Raw genomic sequence first — 18053 nt, 5'->3', positions numbered from 1 at the left:
ATACAGTCATTTTAATACAATTCAGGTGTGTCTGGCCTCCACCCTGTGTACCCTACCTAAATTAAACTACATAGGTGTTTTGCTTCGTGCATAGAGCACCGCCGGTGCTGGGTGCCGCCTGCAGCGGGGCTCTGCGGGCAGAAGGGACGGGGCGCACGGTCCTCACCGCCTCCTTCCTCAGATCCGGCGGGTCCTCAGATCCGCAGAACATGCGACCGTGACCCCTGTCTGAAACCGGGTGTCTTCAAAAGAAACTGCACCTCCCAAAATCGGGCAGCCCTCTGGGCGAGAGGCTCTGCGAGGGTCTCCCGTCGCTTGCTCCCCAGAGCCTGCCCGTGGCACCCGGCGTGTACCAGAGGGTGACACGGGGGGACGCACGGCCCCTTTACCTGGCCAGGGGGCCAGGGGAGGCAGGTAGTCCCCGGCCGGGGCTTCCAGAGGCTGCCGCCGGCTCCGCGCCACAGCGGGATCTGCTCCTGCACCCGTGGGGAGCGGCAGCCCCGGTAGAGCTCTGGGAACGGGCTCCTCCGGGGCCATTTCGGGCTAAACTAAGGGATGGCAGTGTCCCCGTGGAGCGGGTCTGCAAACGGGGGAGGCGGAAAGGGACCAGAGATGGACGAGGAGCGGGGACAAACAGGGAGAGAGAACAGCTGCGGGTGTCTGGCCGCCGCGGTCCCGCTCCTCCCGAACCCCAGCGCCACCGCCCGCCGCGCCGCGCCGGAGCGGGGCCATTCGCGGTGTGGGGGCGCCCCCCGGCGGCGGCGCGCAGGAACGACCGACCGTCCGTCTATCCGTCCGTCTGCCAAGGCTTCCGCGGGGCGCCCCAGGACCGCTGCTGGTAGAAAGCAGCTTTCAACGGGAAGGGACAAGAAGAAAAACAAAAGGCTGGGGAGAGGGGGAAACGGGGCAATCCCTCAGTGCGGGATTTAGAACCCCGCTTTGGAGGGGCCGGTAACATTTCGGGGCATACTGTCCTCGTGTCAGCTTTTTGGACAGACGTGAATTTCAGAGCAATCAGCACGAAGTCCAGCCGGATTGGATGTGCCTCACAGTGGAGGTTAACAGTTTACCGGGGGACGGCTCCTGGGCACTTTTCCGGAGGATTGGGAAATCAAGGACATGTCGATGGGATATTGTCTCTTCAAAGAGGTTGTCTTCATTTCTGTAATAGATCAGTTATCTGCCTGAGAACCCAAACACTGAAAAGAAAGTGATAACCAGAAGACGTGCGCTGACATTTCCAGACACTCTGGAAGTGAGTCAGCTGCTCTTAGGGACATGCCACAGCTTCAGCTGTCTGGTGTTGATAAAATGCACTTCCCAAAAGCAACATCTCCACTGCTGATAAACTTTCAAATACTTCTGACCTATTAACCCCCTTGCCCAGCTGTTGAGTTGGATTTTCTCTTTTGGCATTTTGGCATCAGGAATTTAATTTCTTCTTCTTCTTCTGTCCAGATCTGATATGTGAAAGCAATATTTCTAAGAAATAATATTTTTAAAATATGAAAGTTTTCTGAGCGAACACACCAGGAACACCAGTATAAATGTGGTGTGACCAATAGTTTCAGAAGAATGGATATCAGGGATTACAATGAAATATCCTTCCATAGGAAGTTAATGAATGCAAGTGAGGTATTTTAATCACTTGTGCACTGAGTATTTTTTACAATGTACTGTGAATTTTTTTCATCACGGGATAACCAAGGTTTGATGTTAACAGCTAAAATCAATTAATGCAAATAATGAGTATGGAAGAAAATATGTATTATTCTATTTAAAAGTTAAAACACTCAGAACAATTATTAAGAATATATAAGTAATTTGGTACTAATTCTACAACTGACTTTACATTAGTGGAGACTTTAAAACCAAGGAGTCTCTTAAGGGTGCAAGAATCTCACAGACTGTCCCTTGTAGACTTTGGTGCTGCTGAGGGGACCATCTCCCAGTCCTCTCAGCTGACCAGCTTTGCTTAATTTCTTGTCATGAAATAAGACACAGAGCTGGCAAGAGCAAATAATTAATTGACTCCAAGGGCACCAGGATTTCATTATTTAACTCTTTGTTCTAACCATGTTTCTCCCAAGATGTTTTACATGTAAAATACAGTAGCAAATTGCATTTAGAGTGTGTGCTTCCATACATCACAGTAATTAAATGGGTTGTTTTTAATCAGCTCTGTTGCTATGTACATTCATAGTCTGAGTACATAATATGTGCTCCAGAAGGCATTTCTGAAATGCATAAACATTTACTTACACTCTCCTGTCTGCTTGTTTCTCAGACAAGTGTTAAAAACATTAAGACCATGTACTCCAGCTCTGCATTTTTCTTTGCTAAGCTGAATAAATTGAAATAGTGACAAATTTAAATACAAAAATCAATATTTTAATTCAGATTTATGCTTTTAATAACATCTCACATTTTTAATTCAGGTATGTGATAGTGGTATTGCAGGTAACCAAGAATTTCTTAAAAATTGTAGACTTATTTGGGGTCTGGAGTAATTCAAGATATTTTGTGCTTTGGGCTCCTTTTTATTTTTTCTGTTTCCTCAGACAGCATTGCCAGAACACAATATAACAGGACACCCTGCATTTCAGCACGGTAAACCTTGAATATTGTTTTCCATGTGGATATCAAACTAGATTTGGCCTCTGTGGCTTCCTGACCAATTAGTTGCATCTGTTGGCCTCTGTGGCTTCCTGACCAATTAGTTGCATCTGCTTTGCATACAAATAGGGTAAATGCTTTATTCATAGGTATATGTATATATTTGTGTATATGCTTTACACAGAGGAAGAATCAAAACAAGTGTCAGCTCTTTGAATGTTAAACACTGGACAGATTCAGCATTTAAATGTTGTTATACAGCAAAACTGTGCTGCTACCAGTGACTTACCTACATCTACCCAGGAACTACTTTGCTGGTCCATCTTTCACTGCAACTATCACTACAGTGTATGTAAATTAGACATTGGCTTAGTACAGACATTTAGGAGGCCCATTCATTCCTTACAGCACAAAGTATGACATTTCCAGTGTATTTTTTTATTCACTATTAATAGTCATAAAGCTAATATTGCACAGTATTCTGTCTGCATCCACAAAATTCAGAAGGACAAAATACGGCAAACTGCTTCCTCCAGTCTCTGCCTTCTCTGAGAGATTTCCAGTAAATGGCATGACAAGAACTCTGGTTCTTGTGTCTTGAGTCTGGTGTTTATTTATTCAGATAATTTCATTTCAGAGCTGGTATTCAGAGAGCAGCACTAGTCTGACCTCTCATAATGAGGAATGGCTTCTTATATTAGCAGTGTTCAGAGAGGACTGGTTCTATCTGAAATCTACTCGCTTAGTGGAACAACTACAGAAGCAACATCCCTGGAGAGTGTCACAGCCATTAAATAATTATCTGCCTCTCCAGGTATGTTTTCCTTAGCAACTATTTATTCCCGTAATTTCTCTAACTGATTTTTCCCATCATGTCATGCTCTGAAAGTAAGAAATGATTGTGGCTCTAAATAAGTAGAACTGGAAAAGTAAATAAATCGTTCAAAAGCAGAGGTATAAATAGAAAGGAACTGGCCTTCTGATGTGATTTGGGAGTCCTATAAAAGCCAGTTAATTTGTAAGCAGTCATTTTTTAAAAATGTCAGATCTTTAATACTAAAATTGGAAAAAAATAGATGCAACAATTTTATAGTCACTTTCATATATACATACACAAACATGTTTTATATTAAAATGAATTTGCTTTGTTTCAAACAAGTTGGTTCATCATTCCCAGCAGAATCCTGATCTATTCAGAAAGCAGTCCTCAGTGAAGCCAGTACAAAACTTGCTTGATTAAAGAGGGAACGAAAATAAATTAACTTAGGACAGTGACCCTGTATATTTGTCAGGTATCATATTATGTCTTAATGTGACCATTCCTGTCACAGCAATGGACAAACAAAAAAGCCTCGCAGATGTGGGTCTGAGCATTCCTCTTCTCCACATGGCTAAGGGGTCTGAACTGGAAGAATGATGACCCACTGAGGAAATACAGCATTTTAAAAAAACAAAACACTTTTAAAAATCACTAGCCACTAGTTGCTACTTGCAGAACATTATAACACAGTGTTCTCTGAGTACCTAATTGGATTCAACATGATGAAAGGTTAATAGCCATGGGTTCCCCTACATTTGGAAAACTTTCAGCTCTTTCAATGTAACCACTCCCCACAAAGACGCACAAAATATTAAGCTGCAACAAAGTCTGAGATGGTGCAGTGCCAAGCTCTGAAGAGAACATTTTGCTAATTCTTCTTAGTCCTGCTATGTCAAAAAATATCAATCTATATTGTAACAGCAGGGTCTGCGTATGTGCCTGAATGTACAAGGTAGTCAAAAGTGTTGAAAGTTCAAGCTGCATTAGATAATGAATGACCGGATCACATCATTGCAGACAGTGGAATAACTTAGTATATTGGGGGAATTTTAAGACCGAATACCTTGTCATTAGGCCAACTGCTGATGCTGTCCTTCCCTCCCCTTAGGTACAAAAGGCATTGAGTGCTGAGGGAAGCTGCCATTCCCCTGCCTGAGGAGCAGGTTCAGAGGGAAGCTGTCAAGGGGAAACACTCAGCTGCTGCTGCGCTCTCTCCCCATACACAGATTTCCAAGAAAGTTTAGAGAATGCAAAGGTTAGCCCCAAACCTCCTGCCATTCCAGCGGGACAAACATCCAAATGCTTAAGCACTCTAACTACTTAATCTGGTATGAATGCACAGAATCATGGTAAATGAGGCTGGAAAAAATCCTGAGAGGTCATTTATTTTGTCCCCTGTTATTTAAAGTAAGTAGGACTTCAAAGAGAAATCCTCCATACAATACTTAGTACTAACAACACACTTGGGAGCCTTTTCCTAGTGGGTAACAATAGATAATAACTTGTTTTAGGTGAGTCGCATGTTACCCATAGTTGGTCTATGAGCACAGCACTCAGAAATAAGTTGGACTGACATAGTAAAAGTCAACTCTGAAGTGAAAGGAAAAATTATATAGAAAAAAACACATACACACACCCCTGCACCAGAGAAGCCTGTATCTTTGGATGATTCCACACAAATAGTCTCAGTTTAATATGAAAAAATAATTGTCTTCTTAACTGGTGTCTCTGCAAACTCTCAGCCTGAGAACAAAGAACTAGGACTGGGAGATTCCTTCCTGCACGTGACTGTCAGAGGTACAGATACCACCAGTTGTGCTTTACTCTTGCAGTATGTCTGCATTTGACAATCATGTAATTTTTTTACCATTTCTGAACTTTAGGGGAAATGGACTCCATGGTCATCATCATCCCTGCTCCCCTTTCCCCTGACCTTCCCAATCTCAGTGGCTTGATACCCAGACTGGTGGGTTGTAGCAATCACCACAGCTCCTTCCTCTCCAAAAGAAAGTGCACAAAGGCCAGTGCACTTGGGCCAGGATGCAGTGAGGGAATATACGAGGCCCAAGGAACTGGATAGCCCAGGATAAAGACTTCCATGAGACCTATGGGGCTCTTATCTACATGTCACCTATCACAGGTGGTGGCGGAGTTTTTGAGGCTTTGTGGAAAAAAGAAGCAAGAGCTTAGGTCACAGGCATTAAAAGCACTGCCTAGGTATCACCGGGCAGGACATTTATGAACTCCACACGAGGTAACTTTAAAAAATAAATGTGTTTCTTTTGCACAAATCATAATTGGCTAGTGGCTTAAGGGGAAGATACACAGAGAAAAACAATGCAGATTTAAATCAGCATTTCTTAATGCGGTCTTGTGGCTGCTGCTTCCCAATATGTTGAATGCTGACAGTTCCAAATACCAGAACATAAGATTTATTTGGATTATAAATAGATGTTGCCCTGTGCTTCAGTATCAGAAGCACTGTGTTGTGTAAACAGAAAACTATTGGGTTTTGTTTCTACTTTTAAAGGTTACTTGAAAGCTCCTACCCACCCTTTGCTGCCAGCCTTTTTCACCTGCTGGAGTTCAGTATCTCCCTTGTGTATCAACACCTCTACAACCTGCAGAGATACTTCACAGAAAGCTGTGGAAATGTCTCCTCTCATATGACCTTTCTTCTGCTCTCTTGGATGCTCTCCAGCTGGCCTCACTACCCTGTTAATTTTTAGCCACCCCAGTTTATTGAACATGTCTTGGTTTTGGCATTGTCTTGATTTTTGTCATAATGTAGTCGTCTCTGGATGAATGTGTTTGGTACTAGCTGCAGTCTCTTATTGGTTTTACCAAACAATTTTTTTTAGGCACAAATTACACTCTGAAATGTCCCCCAGCTTCTTTTCATCCTTTGCTATCACATTTTCTGGAATGTGAATGTTCAGCTAGTAAATCTGACCTGTTGCTCCATTGCCTTCTGCCCAGTGCTCTTTGAAATGTAGTTTGGTGATGTGCTGTTTAAGGCAAACACAACATGGGGCTTTACTGCATCATTATCTTCTCCAGTTAAAAACAGGAGCAGCTGCAATGTGAGGTCCCTTTCTTTACACTAGGAGTAGTTATTGCACCTTATTTTTAAATAAAAAGGGCAGAATCTGCTTCTCTATCCTCCAGAGAAGCCTAGAAGGCAGACAGGGGTTGCACTTAACTCATGAACCACCACCATAGCTCAGCTGCTTGGTCATGTTGACTTGCACCCATTACTCTGTCATCTTGACCCATTACAGTCATCTTAGGTGGCTTTTGATTCTGGGTTCAGATACATTTATGTGCCAGCACATGGGCCCAGCATCTAAACTTCTGCAATGACTGATGAAGATCTGGTTAATAAACTCAGCAGCGCCTGGGCAGTTTGGCCACCCACCATCCATGGGGCTTGGCTCAGCTGCTGACACATTGGGCTCTAGAGCCATGAGTGCCCTGGAGCATCTGAGACCTCTTGTGGAGCTGACAGCTACAGCCCATGACCCATATAACCCGGCACATCTCAAACTGTACTAGACCACTTAGGAGGCAGAGGCCCCAGTTCTGTTTTGGGTGCCACAGGCATCCTGCTATGCCCCCTGCTGCTGTAACACGAGTCTGCAAGTCTCCTGCAGGTCCTCTGTTTGCCAGTCCCAACCAAATGTCTCAAATATAGCCTCAGATGGTGCCAGGCACCCAAGTTTAGGCAACTGTATTGAGGACTTTTACTTTTCATCTTTGGTATTTTTGCCAGCCAAATCTTCTGCTAGTGCCAAGTTTTGTAGTCTCCTCATGTAAATAGCGATTTACTGGGACCTAGAGTGAAACCAGCAAATGTGCCTAATGTTGGTCAAATGATGTTTAGATGATAGTGATTTCCAGTTTCTACCCATCTGCTTTTGGATCTCAGACCTGAACAGAGAGGTGAAGTTTGTGACAGAGGTTCCTGCCTTAATCTGTAAAATACAACATAAGCAGCTTTTACTGCCTAGCCATACAGTTCATATCTCTCCTGCACTGCTCCCAAGCTTTGTGCCTTCTTTTCAAAAGCTGCATTTACACCCCATAATTAATTAAGCTGGGGTAAACAAAAATTGTGTTTTCCCCACAAACCCAGACATACTTCTGAGAACTATTTCCAGAAATAATAAAATTATTTCTTGTTGTTGTTGTTAAAGATTCTTTTCTATTTTATGATTTTAATAGGAGGGAATTTCTTGGTATTGCGCTTCGAAAAAAACAGGCTATTTATGTAAACGTCCAAGTATGGATTTAGGAGTCTAAGTTTAGGCACTCATTTCTGAAAATCCCAGCCAAAGGGAGAAGGTGCACTAACCTCCCCCTGCACTGCCCTCTAGGTCTCCACACAGAGCATATATTAGAACACTGCACTATATTTAGATAAATGTGCCCTACAGCTCCTAAGAGATGACTGAATAAACCTTGATAACAAAGCTGGCCTGGCTCCTTTGGGACTTGTAACTTCCCACTGGGCAACAGAGATTATTAAAATGTTTTAATTATATAAGTCCCTGTTCCACAGTGTTATGATAGATAAGATTGCATGTGTGTGCCAACCTTTCCATTATACACCTCAGGTCCCAGAACATTAGTCACTCAGAGTAAGTGCTCATGTTGAGATGAAACACTGTGGAACCATTTTGTTATTCCAAAAAACATTGCTGAATATCTATGCATTATGTTACGGTCACATTGATGAGAATGATACCAGGAGATCTGAGTAGAAACTCTTAGAGGAATTGTCATTTGCAGGTAACAACATTATGGGCAGATCACATGCTTCAGGTCCTGCACAGCCCTATTTTCTTGGTTAAAAGGGAAAACCATGGAAAATGAAAGACAGGCATCTAAAGGTTGGGGGTTGTTTTTGTTTTTCTGCTGTTTCAGATTTTGTTAAAACTGGACAAACCAACATGTGTCTCTTTTTGGTCTTCAGAAATCTTCTAAAAACTTTTTAACCCAGAGAACTAAGAGACAGTTCAAGTTGTTTCTGGTTCCTTGTGGCAGCTGAAACACTTTTGGATTAGCACATATAAAGTATCTCAATTGAACATATTACTGTTCTTTTCAAGGAAAATACTCTGCTGCCACTCCTGGTGAAATCAGAAGGTACAGCATCTCCAGGAGAACTTGACAGACAGCCTCAAGAAATGAGCTTTTCCTCAATACACCTCTAATGGTAAGGATACCATTTCACTAGACTGACATATCACAAGATACTCTACTCTTTTATTTTACAACTCTGTTAACAGTCAAATGTGAGCTGCTCATAGAAGAAAGAGAACACAGATGGCACAATATGCTTTTAAAGCAATACCAAGACCTTGTTCGTTTCATACTTAGTTTGTAACAATTCTATTTAGGAAGCCTTAATTTAGGCAACTCTAAACCTCCAGACCTCCTGTAGTCTTTTCTGTTGTAGCTCCTTTTGTCTTCTGGTATATGTAGAGCTTAAGTATTACCAGATTTTACCAATCATCCCTTCCAATTAATTTCCATGCCCACCAGACAGCATTTTACTTTTTTTTTTTTCCTAAAACCCGCAAAGACCCAAAAAGACACGGGACAGACAGTTTCACCAATTAAAATACCAAAGCTATTAGCATATCAATAAAGTAACAGAATACTGGGGAGGGAAAGATAATTATGTGCACTGCATAAACCAGACAGAGGAAAGATCCTTACCTTTCAGAATGTTCAAACTGCTGGATTGGGAATTATAAAAAATAAAGAAACACATTAGCAAAGGACAAATCCGTCTCTCTTTGGTCATTTTCTCTAGGACATAGCAGGCTATATTCAATGGGAATGAATGTTTTATGAGTTGAGTGAATTGTATACAGGTACTGGTGTTCCCTACAGAGCTAAAACCAGGACTGCTTGACTGGGGACTCCATGGGGTAACACCTTTCTCTCAAGTACCTCCCCAGCCCCTGTGAGTGAATTTGGCTTGTCACATTTATAAACAGGAAACCCAGCTAATTAGCTTTTTTGCAAAGATGTATCTTTTTGAGAAAACAGGTACAAGTTTACTTTAGCTTCACATGAGTTTTTGGGAAACCCACAAGCAGTTAGTCTAATAGAAAACCTGTGAATAATAAGAGCAAATATTGAGAAATATTGAGACAAGACCAAAGCATATCTCACAGACTCTATGTGCTGTCCACTAAGTCCGAAGACTTGAATACTCACATTCAGAAAAAAACAGTACAGAACAGCCAAGAGATCCTTCTCAAACTGTATTTCTGGACAATCCATTATTTTTACAGCAGAATTGACCAAGTACTAAAAAAATAAGCAGAAAGGCACAGGCAAGTTAGACTAGAAAAGGCGGTGTTATTATTAAAAGGAACGTCTTTAAAAAAATAATTGCACAAGCATGCACATGAAAAGATATGTTGGTTCTGACTTACTCATCACCTGAATACTTCATTTAAGGTCAAGTCAGGTTGACGAGATTGTTTTTGCATGTCTGATTCACTCTAGCAACTACGAAGGTCAACCTCCAGCTCTTTGATATATAACAGAATTGGGAAAGAATGGGAGAGTAGGGAAGGAAAGCTCAATACAAAGGATGCCAAAAAAAATGCAGCATGCTTTCTTACAGTATAAAGCAGCAATAGCCAAGGTGAGCAACATGAGAAAAGTGCTATTTTTACTCTGGTATTTGGGAAAAGAAAAAAGTACAGATAAGATCATACATTTAGAGATCTTCCTGGTACTTCCTTTTTACTTCTGAGGGTTTCTTAACTTTTTTTCATGTTCTCTTTTGGGAAGCCGATGCTGTGATATTGTATATTATTAGTCCTTGGATTTTTACCGCAGAAATTTGCATGTGTGTGAGGCTAACTTGATCTATACGCATATTCAGCAACCAATAAAATGTAGTCCAGGGCACAGTTCTAAAAGTAGATAGTTTTGAGCCACCTTCCCAACAGAGAAAGTAAAACATGGGCTGTACTTCTGAAGTCTCAGAAAGGATTGTCTGACCTAGAACTCAAAAATTCCAAAATATCTTGATTTAAGGGTGGTAATTGAGCACTACAGTAATAGAATCAGACAAGAAAATAACATAATTGGAGTACATCAGCTGCTAGCAATCTAAGACTTTGTATTACTGGCCATTTTCTTTTTTAAAATTTTTTAACTTCTCACATTAACAAGAAGTAACAGAAGTTGTTTATTTTAATTTTTCCTACTCATAAAATATCCATAGGCCCATTGAAGGTAAGTTCTTCAGGTATTTCTGAAATTTTTCTGTTAATTTTAGCCCTACAGAAGATGCATAGCTTTATTTTTGCATTTTCCTAGGGAAAGACAGTATACGCAGCAAATGCACATCTTCTGGCAGCTTGGCATGTGGACATACCTGCAACAAATGACACATATAGACTGAAGAGGACATGAGAATTGCCTGGTTAGCTTTATAATGTGGTCCCAGAAAATGGTGCTGAGCAGCTGACTGCGGGTCTTGTTTATTTTCATCCTCCTGCTGCCGCAGAAAAAAACTCCAGAAGTGCTGTCAGACACACAACTTGCGTTTGGTGTCCTGCAAACACCCGGCCGTGGCACAGCACAGACAGGCAACACCAACCCTCTCCCTCCTGCCTCCCACCACAGACCCCACAGGCATGTCTTACGGTGACGAGGCAATTTACAGAACCATTTTTTTGTCATCAGAAGCTTAATTTAAACAACATTTCAAGGCTCTGTCTGTAAACACCGATCAATTCATAGTATGCAGATCTTTTCCCTAGCTTGCATTAACACCACATGCCCTCCTAGAAGGGCCAGAAGCTGCCGCCATTCCTGAGACAGGGGACTGAGATGTAGTTGATTGTGAGAACAAGAACGGCTGTATGTCCTGCTTCCACTGCACACAGAAGAGTACATTCACAGGAATTTTAGAATTTAGATTACTGAAACAGTTGTCCTTCTTTCAATATTCTTCCCCATTCCTGCAGGTGGGAAAGGATGCAGGCTTTTTAGAGATTTTGATCTTTCTTTATGCTGCCTTCCAGATGCCCACCACTTCGTCTACATCATAGTAATAAACATGGGCACATGGTGACAGCAAAAGCCTTACCAGTGTTGCAGAGGGCAGACTGATTCCTTCATATACCATGAAACACAATTCCTTGTGCTGTGGGGATTCTCTTGCTTGTAAGCATCAGCATTCATCTCGAGATAAGCTGTACTCTATTGCCCAAAACTTCTGAGACATCCATCCAGGCAGTTCTTACTCTTTTAGTCATGCAGTTGGCCAGACCCATCTTTGCAGGGAGACTACCGTTGAGGGGTATTCCCCCATCCCCCATTTTCAAGATTTTTGGTTCTACTGACAAGTTCCAAATACGTTGGCCCTTTTGTTGCAGTTTGACTCAAGTTTAACAAGCAATGAAAAATTCTACACAAACTTAATCCACAAGAGGCTTAAAAGAGTATTGTGGGAAGCTAGACTTTTGTGCTCATTTTCATGTTTTGGAAAAAACACTGTTTCCTTGAGAGGAGAAACAAAAAGATTATTTGAACCACAAAGAGCAACTTGACAGGAAGGCTACAGAGACACAAATTGTGTTAGAAACCTAAAGCCTAACTAGGGGTGCACAGTCTACCACTGGCTACCAGAGACAAAACCTAATTTCAGGCACATAGTTCACTTTGCTGCCAGAAAGTCTGTAGTTACCCAGTAGAAATGACATGGGAACAGAGCTGAAAGCCTCCCAGAAACCATAGTGTTCACTGAGGTTTAGAAGCAGCAGCTACTGACACACTGACATGAAGGAGCAGCAACAACCTAAAACTCTGCCATGCCTACAGCTTCTGCCTCATTTTCTGTGAAACGTCTTAACAGAAGACATTGGAAGATACCCACTTTTCCCTTTAAGTTTGTAAATTTGTGGTTGTCTAGGTGGAAGTAGTCAAGTGCAATTTTGGCTTTAAACACACGTATGCCTGTATCCCAGAAAAGGAAACACTCTTCAGAGCAAGGACAGTGAAACTCTGGAGCAGGCTGCACAGAAGTTGTAGAATCTCCATCCTTGGAGATACTCCCCGTGTGACTGGTCAAGGCCCTGGGCAAACAAATGTAGCTGCAAGAAGTTTGGACCAATTGACCTTTAGAGGTCACTCCCGACCTGAATTATGCTACAATTGTTTGAAACCTAATCCACTTCACAGGGTCTGTACTTAGGAACTAGATCTGCTCCTACCCTATGGACACAGGTCAGTTCCTCTTCTCAAACCACAGAACAGTACAATTTGGAGACGGAAAACAATGTCTCTGAGCATTTAGCCTGTCCTTGAAGTTACAGAGACCTCTGGAGAAATTATTCCAAAAGGACACTAAAGACCAACAGAAATGATTAATAACAATTTGAAGCTTTTATAAACACTGCTTTCACTATCTTCAGTTTCTCTGGCTTAATAGCGTCCTGTTTAGCCTAGATCAAATTAGCGGTCAAATGCCAGAGTAACTGCCGAATTAACAGCCACTGCAAAACTTTTGAACCAGTAAAGACATTCTAGCATTGCTCTACTACAGTGTTAGTAGTATTAATACTTATGTGCCCCTCCTTTATTTTACTGTTCGCTCTAGAACACCCTCAAATTCTCTAATAAACCTTTTTTTTTTCTTTTTTTATGCTTAAGACCTCATTACTTACCCTAGTGACTGAGAACAAGCCGTTTTGCGAGGCAATGTTGGAAGGTTATGAAGTCTTAATCATGATTGACATATATATGTTGATTTCATGGACAGCAAGATAAATACATGATCACTTGCTAGTCATATTTGCCTGCTTACAAATCTTCATTCTTTTCAGGAAATACTATATTCCACTAAGCTGTAGCAGAAAAAAAGCCACTGAAAAAAGAAATCTATCACATTAAGGCACTGAGTTCAACTGAGACTACTTCTAAATCCCTGAAGCTGCAGAGGACAGCGTTAGCACCACTATGTAGTCAGAACTGTCAGCTTTGAATGGTGTTCAGGAATCAGATTCCTCTATTTCTAGATGTATTAAAGTCAACTTCCAGCAGCTGACAGCAAAGATACAGCATAATCAAGTCCTCAACATTCATTTCCACATAAGTTGAATCTAATCCTAGTCATTTATTGTAAGATTAATTTGCTCCACTAAAGGAAACTCCCATAATAAAGACATGACTGCCTCATAGGGATTCAGGGCATTCCACTCACCTTTGAAGTACTAACACAGACCACATACAAAGAAAAGACGCTCACAATTCAAACATCTGCATACTGATCAACCCGATGTACACTTACTAGAAGTAAAAACCATTCTAGTGTAGAACACGTGATACATACACTCCAGGCCACCACAACACAACGTAAAACCTGCTTTATTGATTGCAGTTAACATGTTACAATTAAATTATGATTCCAAGCATTAAGCCAGCTGCTTATGATGAGTATAAGCTGCCATCATAGTCACATGGAATTGGACGAAGAGATGCTAGTCACTGAGGCATCTTCAACTGGAATCATTTCTGCTTCTTGGGCATTGAAGCAACAAGCAGCTCGTAAACAACATAGGCTGTTCCTGAATTAAGAGACAAAAAAGATATTTTCATAATGGTAAACAGAACTCCTTTCAAGTGAGTTTTCCTTTCCCAGAAGTATTGACAATAAGCAACTGCAATTCAGACACATTTCCATAGTCAGGTCTCAACTTTTTTTTTTTTTTTTTCCTTGGGAATACATATTTTAGAGAAAAAACCACTTAGATACCTCTCCAGAGACTGCATAAACATAAAGAAACAGGAAAAAGGAGAGAGGCATGTTTGTGGAACTTACACAGATCATCATAAAAGTAATGATTCCTTATTCCTAAACTAACTGAACTGAAAATCCATTAAATCAACATTTTTAAGATAGAAGCTATTACAAAACATATGTAATAAGCAAAGTAAAGGTTAAATATATGTAGTATCATAAAGTTTGGATATATTCTACTAGTTTTCACAGCATGTGAAACCTCAGCACGTCAGTTATCACCTAGCACTAAAAAGAGTCAGGCTAGTGAGAAAATTGGTATATGTATGTGCTATAATTACGTTTTACTCCTTTTCAGAATAAGCTAAGTAGTTCTAGTTTTCTCTAACATCACACTTGAATTCTGAAGGAGTAATCAGCCCACAGCACTGTCAGTCAGGAGAAAAAAAAAATCCATCTGAAAATCTAAACTTGAGAAGGCACAAATAAATACATAGTATGCCCAAATGTTTCTTTGACCTCCCTACACGCATTTTGTATGTTCTAAAGAACAGACTGAAGGAACTGCATAACTAATTTACAGAGAAAACACCAGGCATATTGGAGACTGTACTGAACAAAAAGTATTTTAATATTAGCACATTGGAAACTGTACCCAAGCATAAATAATGTTAGCCTTACCAAAAACCGAAATAGCCATGGTGGCTCTATACAACAGAACATCCATTACACCACCTTTAAGATGCACAGGGATGCCATTCTCTTCCTAATGGAAATAAGCAACAAAAAGGAACTATTTAAATACAGTTCTTGCAATATTGTGTTAATATAACCAGAATTACCCAGAACAAGAATTACTTCCCCAAATTATCTTCCCAACAGGCATTGAACCTTCTTTAGATTCCGCTTTGCCTTTCAGGCTTTCAGGTCGGTGTCAGGTGATCACACACTAGGTTAGTATAGAAAATGATGTGCAAGTTCATTTCTAAATGCCCGGTGATGGGCAAACACCTAAACACTTGTGACATCAGCCATGAGCCCCCTCAGGGAACAATATACAACTAGCAGCCCTGGAACTCCCCATCTGTATCGAGCACAATCAACCCCTGCTATAGGGAGCGACAAGGGGAGAAGCCTCTACTGTCACCTGGTGTCACACAGGAAATTGTTCTGATTCACCTGAAGTGAAACACCCAGACACCAGATCCACATGATCTTTACCCTTGTCAGCAAGTTCACGCTGTTCTGGAATTCAAACTGGGCTCCAGTGCTGGTGCACTGCAACCCAGACCAGCTTAACTTGCTGCCCAACAAGTAAGGAACGGGAGGAGAAAGAGATATGCCCAGAGATCTCCACCAGCAGAAACAGAACTTCTGACCTCACCCGTTGCCAACATCCTGTCTTCCCTTGGCACACAATTAACAGTGTGCTCCTCAGGAAGTGTCCCAACAAGACTGGCTTTCTCTTTCAGGGAAAAGAAAAGCAACAAGACACAAAAACTATTAAAAGTGGGGCTTCTAACATACTTTTGTCCTTTCACATTGCTGAAGCCCAGCCTACTCTATCCTCAGAATGAAACTACTGCTCCAGGTTATGGCTCACAGTTGGGAGTACGCTCTTGTGTATCCACTGCTTTGACATTTGAAGACCACTAGTTGTCACTAGATGGCCCTATCAACCAGGAAGAGATTAATTCAGAAATCATTTTTAAAAATTCAATGATTTTCCAGGAGTTAATCCAATTCCTTAAGACCTTTGCTCTTTTCATAAGTGAGAAGCACAGTAATACCACATCTTCATTAAGAATTATGGGGCTCATCTACAGGCTATGGATATATCTGTAAGATTGCAGGTTTAATTTTTTTGCTGTACTTCTGTCCTCTCACTTTATTTTTCTCTATTTGTTTTTAGGACATACTCCCCCACCTCATCCCATTTAAGGGTACCTTGTCTTTATCTCTGTACAGTATCTACAACTTATAAGAAACTCAGGTACATGTCATTTCATGGGGTAAAAAACCTTCAGGAGTCAGGAAGTCAAGTATGCATGTACAAATACTCTTAATTTCCATAATAACAAAACTGATTGCAAGAGGTCACCTCAGATGTAAAGACAACTTTCACCACCTCTTTAAAAACAAAATGTAAGCAATTATAATCTACTAAAACCTTGTTGTTCTACTAACATTCTACTATCAGTGCTCACTCAATACCTGAAAAAACTTCTGCTTCTCAGCAATTCTATTTTCAACCTGCCTGCGTGAAGCAGTGCTTATGGTCCTCTGGGAAATTTGGCGAAGATTCTGAAATAAGAGATAACAGTATTTTAAAAATAGTGAAATTTTTCAGCTATATCCACGAGGGATAAAAATTGTTTCTTTTAAAAGTAAGACAGAAGTGGAAGGGATAGCAAGAAAGAAAAGTCTATAAAAACCCAACCAACCACACACAAAACAAACAAAACTTCACCCAAACCCATCGGTTTTGAATTCAGTCAGTCTTTCAACTGACTACATAAAGGACTGATAGACTGGTTAGCTAAAAGGAAAAACAAAAAAATCAGGAAAACTACTTTCAATAAGATACAATAGATTTATGGATATGCAGCACAACCTTGATAATTAGCATCCTTCTGGGGGAAATCTTGATCTCAGCCCTTTAGATCTCAATTTTAGGCACCATTTGCTCTGTCTGACTCTCGTGATGGGGACAACAATATTTAAGACAAACATGTTTGTCTAGACAAGGATCTTCCATCATAGCTGCAGTTCGCCTGCTAGGCACCAGTCCAGGAGCTACCTTCACAGAGCTGAAGAAGGCATCACCCCTCCCACCCCCGAGTTTAAAAACATCCTCCTGTGTTCTACGCTGGAATCTGTTTGCACAGGCAGATCATATAGCTTGCTCTTTGGTGCAGGTTGGGCCACCAAAACCAATAATCTATAGTTCTTCCAGTGGTTCGAAGCCTGCCTTCGTTAACACGCATCGTGAGAACTAACTGTACCTTTAAGCTCCCAACAGTTTCCTTCAAGCAACATTAACAACATGGATTCTCCCCCACAAAATTACCTCCGCTAGAAATGCAGCTACGGGGCAAACATCCAGACGATGCTGGTTGCAGGTAACCGAACAACACACCGACACCTCCTCACTCACCCCAAACAAACACTATAACGTTTATCTCCTTAGAGACGGCCCAGGCGCACCACAGACCCGCTGACTGGGCTCCCGTCCCTTCGCTCAGCACCAGGCGGAGCCAGCGGGCCGGGACCTTGACGGTAACGCTTCCCTCTAACCGCCGCAGCTCCTTCAGAAGCTCCCGGCAGCAGCGCGGCCGGCAGGGACCAGGCAGCCGAGTCCCGCAGCCCGGACGGGCACCCGGGATGGCGGTGACAGGACCCCCCGACCCCCTCCACCCCGCCCGGGAGCGGCAGCCCCGCAGCGGCCTGACAAAGCGGTAGCCGCGGCCGTAGCGGCTGCTCCCCCCGGCCCGGCCCGGCCCGGCCCGGCTCGGCTCGGCCCAGGCCGGTCCGGCGAACTCACCAGCAGGTTCCGCCACATCGCGGCTCTTGGTCCCGTCACCTCCCTCCGGCAGCAAGGGCAGCGGAAGCGGAAGCAGGTCCCCTGCCCCCACCGCTGATACCACAGAGGCAGGAGAGCGGCGGCGCCCAGAGCGGCACCGCAGAACTTAGAGCGCCGCCCCGCCGGCGCCCTCAGTCCTCCCGAGGAGGGAGGAGATGGCGGAGCAGGGGCCCGGCGCAGGAAGCGAGTCGGTGCCTGAGAGCGCCCCAGCGCCTCCCAGGCTGGTGTCGGAAAGGCTGTTCCCTCCCCCGCGACAC

General features: G+C 42.4%; 1 protein-coding gene across 1 annotated transcript; it reads right to left on the bottom strand.

The window, feature by feature from the left end:
* Positions 1-13824: 13824 nt before the first annotated feature.
* COX7A2 (cytochrome c oxidase subunit 7A2) lies at positions 13825-17899 on the bottom strand. The gene is made up of 4 exons (XM_082048475.1): positions 17758-17899; positions 16428-16517; positions 14895-14979; positions 13825-14040 (listed from the first exon to the last, which is right to left on the bottom strand). The coding sequence occupies exons 1-4, from the start codon at positions 17773-17775 to the stop codon at positions 13982-13984; spliced, it is 252 nt and encodes an 83-aa protein (XP_081904601.1). The 5' UTR covers positions 17776-17899; the 3' UTR covers positions 13825-13981.
* Between the last annotated feature and the right edge of the window lie 154 nt (positions 17900-18053).

The sequence above is a fragment of the Streptopelia decaocto genome (genome assembly GCF_964273445.1).
Source record: "Streptopelia decaocto genome assembly, chromosome: 3".
NCBI classification, from domain to species: Eukaryota; Metazoa; Chordata; class Aves; order Columbiformes; family Columbidae; genus Streptopelia; species Streptopelia decaocto.
This window is presented reverse-complemented; position numbering and strand designations above follow the sequence as displayed.

Coding starts and splice junctions, on each gene's coding strand:
- COX7A2 (XM_082048475.1), bottom strand. Junction 14,980..16,427: donor AGAAGCAGAAGTTTTTTCAG/GTATTGAGTGAG, acceptor TATTTCCATTAG/GAAGAGAATGGCATCCCTGT. Junction 14,041..14,894: donor CATGGCTATTTCGGTTTTTG/GTAAGGCTAACA, acceptor CTCTTAATTCAG/GAACAGCCTATGTTGTTTAC.